General features: G+C 51.3%; 1 protein-coding gene and 1 long non-coding RNA gene across 2 annotated transcripts in view; one reads left to right on the top strand and one right to left on the bottom strand.

The window, feature by feature from the left end:
• GPR143 (G protein-coupled receptor 143) overlaps window positions 1–8,626 on the top strand; it is a 35,533-nt gene that overhangs the window by 3,083 nt on the left and 23,824 nt on the right. Inside the window, exons 2-3 of the mRNA XM_028492512.2 lie at window positions 967–1,076; window positions 2,036–2,130. Of these exons, the coding sequence (XP_028348313.2) occupies window positions 967–1,076; window positions 2,036–2,130 (205 nt within the window). The remainder of the gene's footprint in view (window positions 1–966; window positions 1,077–2,035; window positions 2,131–8,626) is intronic.
• Window positions 213–2,189, bottom strand: LOC129392262 (uncharacterized). Its single transcript, XR_008617977.1, has 3 exons — window positions 2,102–2,189; window positions 1,353–1,379; window positions 213–1,060 (listed from the first exon to the last, which is right to left on the bottom strand). It is a non-coding gene; the product is annotated as an uncharacterized lncRNA (long non-coding RNA).

Here is an 8,626-nt window from a genome sequence, read left to right as displayed (position 1 = left end):
GGTTGAGAGTCCGCCTGCCGATGCAGGGGACACGGGTTCGTGCCCCGGTCCGGGAAGATCCCACGTGTCGCGGAGCGGCTGGGCCCGTGAGCCACGGCCGCTGAGCCTGCGCGTCCGGAGCCTGTGCTCCGCAACGGGAGGGGCCACAGCAGTGAGAGGCCCGCGTACCGCAAAAAAAAAAAAAAAGAATGAGAAGCTATATCTTAGGCTTTTAGTGTTAATAGTCCCCCTTTAGTGGTATATGACACAGTGTATATTTTTGTATGTGAAATACACACACTACACTAGTGTGTAACTGTACTGCTCACGGGTCCCCTTGAGCAGCGTGTTACATAGTGAATGCTTAAACAAAGGCTATCTATCGAATTACTTAACAAAGAACCCTAATATATGCCTTAGGTGTGTATACTGTGTTGAGGAGAATTAGATATTTGGGTCAAATAGCAAGGAAAACTCACAAATAATAAATGTCAAAAGTAGATTATCAAGAGCTAATTTGTGAAAATCTTAAATGTATTTTTTTTAAAGAATGAAAGAACTATCTTTTTAAACTTCAGTATGTGCCTTTTCAATCATTCTTTTTTATGTGAGGACTAGTTAACTTGGACGTTAAAAATGTAGCCAAGAAATAGAAATTGTTATTCACATAATCACTTCTGGGTGCCAAATAAGGAGACAACATTAGGACAGCACTCTGGCTAACGGTGGTGGAAGTTGACGTCAAAGTGCCTGGGATTTTGCTCCACCACCATAATAATTATTTTCTGAGTCTTATTTTTTTCTCTGTCTCTCTGCACACACCAGCGTGTGTTTCTTTCCTCCCTGTCTCCCTCACATCTTTCTCTTTCCCTTCCTATCTATCTATCTATCCATCCATCCGTCCATCCATCATTTTTACAGAGTCAACAAGTCACCTTTAGATTTGCATTAGGAGCAGATACAAAGCATCACCTGATTCTCCCTTAGGTATCACAGTCCGGTCTACGGTGTGGTTAGGGTTCCCGAGTTTCGTGGACGACATCTCAGCCGTGAACGGGACAGACGTGTGGCCCGCCGCCTTCTGCATGGGGAGTGCAGTAAGTGTACCTCCCCTGGTCTCCCCCTTCCCTCCCCTTTGCCCCGCTTCGTTACGCTGTGTCCTCCAAGTGTGGTCCCATCCCGCCCGCCAGCCCGCTGTAACTTTTAGAAATGCACGTGCTCAGAGCCCTCCCCCCGCTGACCAGGGACCCTGGGGCGCGGGCCGTCTGTGATTTAACAAACCCTCCAGGGGCCTCGGACCCACACTCCAGTTTTAGAACCACTGTGCTAGTATGTTTCCCATCGCCACCCTTAAACACACATTCAATCCTTACCTGAGATCCAGCCACAATCAAAACCAGCTGGCCAAAAAAAGGAAAAAAAAGTTATCGATTTAATGGATGTATGTACTTAACAAAGTATATATTTAAATATAGCCATCTGTTCATACGTATCGCTCTGTCCACCAAGTTAACACTCCAGTGAATGACCTCAAAGGATACTGATGCCCTGTTGACCCCGCCATCTGTGCCACAACTGTCAGCATCTCTCCCTTCCTCCCCTCTGTTGCTTCCCAGCTGCATCCCGATGGAGCCTCCGTCTTCGTATATAGATCTCGTGCTGCTTCTAACGTACGGAGCCCCCCACCCCCACCCCGCCCGCTTCCTTCTACTGGGAAGTTCCTTCTTGCCTATCCTCCTTGGCCCTCGGCAAAAGGGCTTCTCGGTCAAAGACCTTCACGCCAGGCCAAGCTGCACGCCTGAGCCCTTTATCTCCCTGACCACAAGCGTAGCACAAGGCAGGGCTCTCTGGACCCGGTGCAGCTGAGCAGACGGGACGCCAAGGCACACGCCCGGCCCAGGCCACATCCCAGCCTGGGTTTCCAAGCCTCTCCGGAGGGCTTTCACGCGCTACCCCGTGACGTCAGAGGAAGTGGGCGTCTGCCAGCTCATTTCACGGACGGGGCAGCCTGGAACCCATGTCCAGGAGCTTTGATGCCGGCTCTTCCCGATTACAGATGTGGATCCAGCTGCTGTACAGCGCCTGCTTCTGGTGGCTGTTTTGCTATGCGGTCGATGCCTACCTGGTGATCCGGAGATCGGCGGGACTGAGGTATTCAGAGCAAGCCGGCTGGCTTCTGCTCTAGTTTGTTGCCGGAGGGAATGTTGGCGACACCGCTGAGCGCTCCATCTCTCTACGGCAGACACAGCTGATCAGAACCTTTCAGCCGACCCCTCCACCGAGAAACATCTGTGCCAGCTCATTTTTATTAAAGGCTGAAGGCACAATAGAAATACCGAGGATTTCTCCGGGTGCCCCCTACCGAGAAAAAAACTGAGGATTTTAAAACCCTGAAAACAGTATTTCAATAAATTAAATATTTGGAACAGGACAAAGACTTAAAAAACAAAAAAAAAGAATTGGCATGAAAATTAAAAATTCTGATGGGTCTAAAGGTTTAGGAAAAAAGTTCTTAGGTGTATGTATTGACACAGTACGCTAAATACGGAGCCCAGGAGTGCTGGAGCTGCCAGGGGCTGCCTGGGAGAAACTCAGGAAGGGTTAGGGCCTTGGTCCTGGTGGGTTCAAATTCCTGCCCCGTCACTCACTAGCTGTGTGACTGTTGGCAAGTTGCTGAACCTCCCTGGACTTACGTTTTCTCAGCTGTAAGACAGCACCCGCCTCAGGAGGTTCCTGGGAGCAGTAAATGTGATGGTACCCGTGGATGGTTATGGATGGAGCCTGGCACGTAGCAGGCACTCAGTAACTGGGAGCTGGGGTTGGAGCTGGGATGTGCACGTTATGGAGGAGACAGAAACACAGAGAACCTACGCGCCAAAGAGAAGCAGGAGGGCACGGCGGGGGTCCTGGTCTCCTGGCTCCAGGCCCAGGAAGGATGTGTCCCCGACCAAGTTCGTGGTCCACTTCCATTAGGTCCCCTTTGCATGGAGCCCTTGTTTGCTTTTTTTCTTTTTAAATGGCTTTATAAAGTTCATCTGTTTAAATGTATAAAATCCGTTGTTTGTGAGCATATTCACAGAATTGTGCAACCATAACCATTATTTGGTGGTTGTTTTTTTTTTTGCGGTACGCGGGCCTCTCACTGCTGTGGCCTCTCCCGTCGCGGAGCACAGGCTCCGGACGCGCAGGCCCAGCGGCCACGGCTCACGGGCCCAGCGGCTCCGCGGCACGTGGGATCCTCCCGGACCGGGGCACGAACCCGCGTGCCCTGCCTCGGCAGGCGGACTCTCAACCGCTGCGCCATCAGGGAAGCCCCATTATTTGGTTTTATGACGTGCTATCCATCCCCCAAATCTCCGTACTGGTTACTAGTCATTCCCCATTCTTCACTGGCCCGCAACTCCTGGTAACTTCACATCTACTGTCTGTCTCTGGATTTTGCCTGTTCTGGACAGTTCCCGTAAATGGAATCATACAATATGGGGCGTTTTGTATCTGGCTGGTTAAACTTGGCCTGTTATTTTCAAGATTTATCCACATTGTGGCCCGTATCAGTACTTCATTCCTGGGCGTTGCTGAATAATATTGCACTGTTTCGCTGTCTGCGTTTTACCCGTTTATCAGTCACTGGACTTTTAGGTTGTTTCCATTGTTTTGGCTGTTACGAATGATGCTGCAATGAATATTTGTACGCAGGTGTTTGTGTGGACATATGTTTTTGCCACGTACTTATGGGTATACACCTTGGAGTGGAATTCCTGGGTCATAGAGTAACTCTGTATAACCTTATAAGGCACTGCTGAACTGCTTTCCAAAGACCCTGTACCATTTTACCTTTGCACCAGCAATGTTTAATGGTTCCAGTTTCTCCGTATCCTTGATAACAGCACTTGTTTTCTGTGTGTTTGGTTTTTTGAGGTTTTAGCCATCCTACTGTGTGTGAAGTGGCATCTCATTGTGGTTTTGCTTTCCCTGATGACTAATGATGTTTAGCATCTTCTCATGTGCTTATTGGCCATTTGTGTACTTTCTTTGGAGAAATACCTCTTTGCTTCCTTTTCCAGTTTTTAGTTGGGCTGTTTGTCTTTTTTATTATTGAGCTATAGGAGTTCTTTATATATTCTGGATACGAGTACCTCATTAGATATATGATTTACAAATATCTTCTCTCATTCAGCAGGTTGTCTTTTCACTTACTTGATGGTATCTTTTGAAGCATAAAAGTTTTTAATTTTGATGAAATCCAGTTTTTGTGTTTTTTTGTCTTATTTCTTTTGCTTTTGCTGTCATCTAAGAAACCACTGCCTAACCCGAGGTCACGAGGATTTATACCTTTGTTTCCTTCTAAGAGTTTTATAGTTTGGACAATTTTATTTAGATCTTTGAATTAATTTTGGTGTGGAGGTGAGGATCGGTCCGCCCTTTATTCTTTTGTAGGTGGCTATCCAGTTGCCCCAGCACCACTGGTTGAATAAATTCACTTTTAAAACCAACGTGAGTAACCAAATAAAGACCATATTAAGGCTATAGACTACACTGCGCAATCTTAGTGAATCACCACTCTAAAATCCTTGGTATTCCTTATGTATATCACATCATCATTCACTTTGTCTCTCTGGCCTGAAATTTAGTACTCTCTTCATTTTGGGGTCTCTTTCTTCTACCTTTTTGCCTTAGTTCCCAAGCTCTTACACATCTATACAAAACCGAGGTATACTTGGTTGTGAAAATTCTGTAGGGAAGATAGTTTAAGGTTAAAGGCTGCCAACCAGGTATATCAGTGAGAATTAGTTTTGGCTACATAAAATACATAAAACAATAGTGACTTAAGATAAGAATTTCTCTTTCATGCTAAAAGAGGCCAGAGGTAGGCAATCTAGGGCTCTTAAGATGGAAATCAGGGACCCAAGCTCCTTCTCTCTTTCTGCTCCACCATTCTATTATGTGACTTCCATCCTCAAGGTATCATGGCCCAGTATAGCTGCTGGAGCTCCAGTCATCACATCAGCATTCCAGAAAACAGGAAGGAGGTAGGGGGCCATGCAAAGGGGGCCTGTTGTCCCCTGAGCCAGATCCCTTTAAGCAGGGAGCTGTTTTAAGCAGGCCTGTTGTCCATGGGAGTTTTACACAACAATAACATTTTCATGTTATTGGCCAGAACTTAGTTTTTGGTCCACACTTAGCTGTAAGAGGAGGTAGGAAATACAGTTGATTATCCAAGCGTGCCGCTGCTCTGCATGACGTCCAGGTTCTGTTACTGAGGAAAAAAGGGAGAATGACTCTGCGTAGGCAGCAAGCAGCATGAGGAGACCGTGTCCCTGAAGCTGAGTGCAAGTGTGATGGTTCCCTCACTCAGTTTGGGGGGGATCGGAGCTAGGACACAATTAGAGGTCTCACAGACCACCAGTTAGTTGTGGAGATAAGAGGAACCTTGGAGCACTGAACAGAAGCTAGAAGAGTACGTCTCCTGCTGTCATAGGAAATGCACCTCCACCCGTGAGGGACTGGAGTTGGACAGGGCCGTGTGACAGCTCTCTGGACCCGGAGAACAGACAGAGCCCTCAGAAGCCAGGACAGGCAATCAGGAAGCCCTCCTCACACCCCGGCGGGTGTTTGGAATTCATCTTGGAGCCTGGCGTTAGGATAGGCAGAAGTCTGCGGATGTGCAGGGACTAGAGGACGCCAGGCTTCCAAGGACCCGCCCATCAAGCAGGAGGCCGCCCTCCAGGGATGCCAAGCATCCAGATGCCTCCCAAGGGCAAGAGCCAGGGCAGGGTTCCAGGGCTAGGAAGACGGTCGGGAGTGAAGTGGGCTCCTCTCCCATCAAAAAGGAGCGGGCACACAGCAGAGAAATAAGACGGGTGCTCTCCAGCCACGGAGACCCAGCCCCGACCTCGTCCCTAGCAGAGGTCACGCTTCCCAGGGTGAGGTCTCTGAGGGGCCAGCCCTGCGTGGTTTGGAGCCAGAGCTGAGCGTGTGGGTCCAGAAGCCTCTGGAGCCCCTCTCTGAATCGCCAGCTTGTTTCCAGAGCCGAGGGCGGAGTGGATTCTGTAGGTGGCAAGGAAGAACCTGCAGCTGGTGGAGAGGGGTCCCGAGGAATTCCCAGGGAGGGGGCCAGACTTCTCCGGTATGGCTGGATTAAACTCCACATTCCCTTCTAGATCCTTCCAGCATTTAGCTGTTTCCTTTGGCATGGGAGAATTTTCCCTAAGAAATGTCATTAAGGCAGATTGAAAGTTAACATGTAAACTGCCTCTTGGGCTCCAGGTGCGGGAGACGCAGTTTTAACCATGCCTGCAGGCACCTGAGATCCCGGGAGAAGCTCTGCTTGCCCTAAGGAAAGGAGAGTGTGAGAGCAAAGAGGGTCTGGGGCGGGGGAGGGGAACCTTCCCGTGCCTGCACGTGAAAACTGGCTTGCCGTCAGAAAAAGGGACGAGGGGGCTTCCCTGGCGGCGCAGTGGTTGAGAGTCCGCCTGCCGATGCAGGGGACACGGGTTCGTGCCCCGGTCCGGGAGGATCCCACGTGCCGCCGAGCGGCTGGGCCCGTGAGCCGTGGCCGCTGAGCCTGCGCGTCCGGAGCCTGTGCTCCGCAACGGGAGAGGCCACAACGGTGAGAGGCCCGCGTACCGCAAAAAAAAAAGAAAAAAGAGAAGAAAAAGGGACAAGGGTCTTCAGCCGGGGCCGATCGATCCATCACGGCCACATGGGTGTGGCTTTCTGGCTGTATCGGTTACTGACGCGGCTGCCGCCTGGGTCCCGCGGCCCCGGGTCTGACTTCCTCCCCTCGCGGGCATTTGGGGCCGGGGGCGGGGGGGGGTGGGGGGGGGGCTATGGAAGGAAGACCCAGGCACTTGAAAAGCTAGAGCACATCCCCAATGCCCTAAAGTGTGAGGCCACCCCCGGCTCCTTCCTGAAGCAGTTCAGGGAATGAGCTGATTCAGGGAAGAAAATCACAGCTCCCGGTCTTGCTTCTCCGATTAGGGACGTGGACCCCGGCGGGGAACTGGAGCCCTGCAAGGGGAGGGGTAAGGGGAGGGCTACCCCATCCCCTCTTTGCTGCATGGTCCTGGCTGGTAGCTCCCTTCTCTGAGCTTCTGTCTCACCACTCTCCATGCAGGTCAGCTTATCTCTCCCTCAGTGTAAAGACAGGGGAACTGGGGAGGGGAGACGGGGGTTAACATCGACTGCGTGCTGCCATGGGTGGCCCTCTACAGCACTCTCCCATTTAACCCTGAATGACTCCCATGCTGGGTGCCCTCCAACCACATGATCCAGACGAGGAAACTGAGGCTCAGAGGTCCCTGGGTGAGTGGGGTGGAGACTGGGGAAGACCCTTCCCTGATGTCCTCAGGTAGTCAGATCAAGGCTCCTGCACCCAGGGCCCCCTCCCTGGACTGAGCTGGGACTCAAGGGAGGAAAGAGGGAAGGAAATGGTCTGGGGAGGTCAGTGCCTGGCAGGAGGTGTGGGGCTGAGGCTGGGAGAGGGTTGGAAGCCCTGCCCAAGGCGATCCGAGACCCAGGCTCTGACACTGCTGGCCAGCCTGCTGGCTGCCAGCCTTCCCCCCATTGATCTGGGGAGTTCAGGCTCACATCTCTGGCTGCACAGTCTTCCTGGAGCCATCCTGCTGTCTCCTTTGGGGCCAGCCCAACCTGGCTGCTGCAGGGAGGCCCGTGGTGGAAGGAGGAGGGTGGCCAACACACTTACAGCCAGCTGGATATTCAGATCTCCTCCTCTGCCCACTAGAAGGCCCTGGGCTCAAGGCCCTGGAAAAGATCTGCCTACTTCAAGAAGAGGGTCCAGCAGGAGTGCTGAGGCCAGATTTGAGCAGGGAAGAAAGCTTGTGGACCTGGAATCCCAGGGCAGAGAACAGGATGATCTCCTGGTCACGTAGGTCAGGTAGACCTAATGTGCCCCACGAGAGGGTTCCTGAAGGCTGGCTGGGCAGCCCTGAGGAATGATATAGGAGAGGGCGCAGAAGTGAGGAAAAGCTGAGGCGTCCCCTACAGAGCCCGAGGCGGACTCTCAACCACTGCGCCACCAGGGAAGCCCTCCCCAGTTTTTTTTTAAATATCTTTTTTTTTTTTTTTTTTTTTTTGGCCACACCGTGCAGCTTGCGGGATCTCAGTTCCCTGACCAGGGATTGAACCTGGGCCACGGCAGTGAAAGCACAGAATCCTAACCACTAGACCACCAGGGAACTCCCTCCCCAGTTTTACTGAGATATAATTGACATATAGCCGTGTATAAGTTTAGGGTGTACAGCATAATAACTTACATTTATCATGAAATGATTACCACAAGTTTAGTAAATATCCATCACCTCATATAGATACAAAAAAATAAAAAGTGTTTATCGAGCTCAAAGCACAGCTCTGTACTGAAAACGACAAAGCACTATGTGAAAGCAAAGCATTATTTTTGTTATCTGTGCTTAAGAATGAGAAGCTAGGGCTTCCCTGGTGGCGCCGTGGTTGAGAGTCCGCCTGCCGATGCAGGGGACACGGGTTCGTGCCCCGGTCCGGGAAGATCCCACGTGTCGCGGAGCGGCTGGGCCCGTGAGCCACGGCCGCTGAGCCTGCGCGTCCGGAGCCTGTGCTCCGCAACGGGAGGGGCCACAGCAGTGAGAGGCCCGCGTACCGCAAAAAA

The sequence above is a fragment of the Physeter macrocephalus genome, chromosome 7 (genome assembly GCF_002837175.3).
Source record: "Physeter macrocephalus isolate SW-GA chromosome 7, ASM283717v5, whole genome shotgun sequence".
In the NCBI taxonomy this organism is placed as follows: domain Eukaryota; kingdom Metazoa; phylum Chordata; class Mammalia; order Artiodactyla; family Physeteridae; genus Physeter; species Physeter macrocephalus.
Note: the sequence above shows the minus strand (reverse complement) of the source record. Positions and strands in the feature narration are given on the sequence as shown.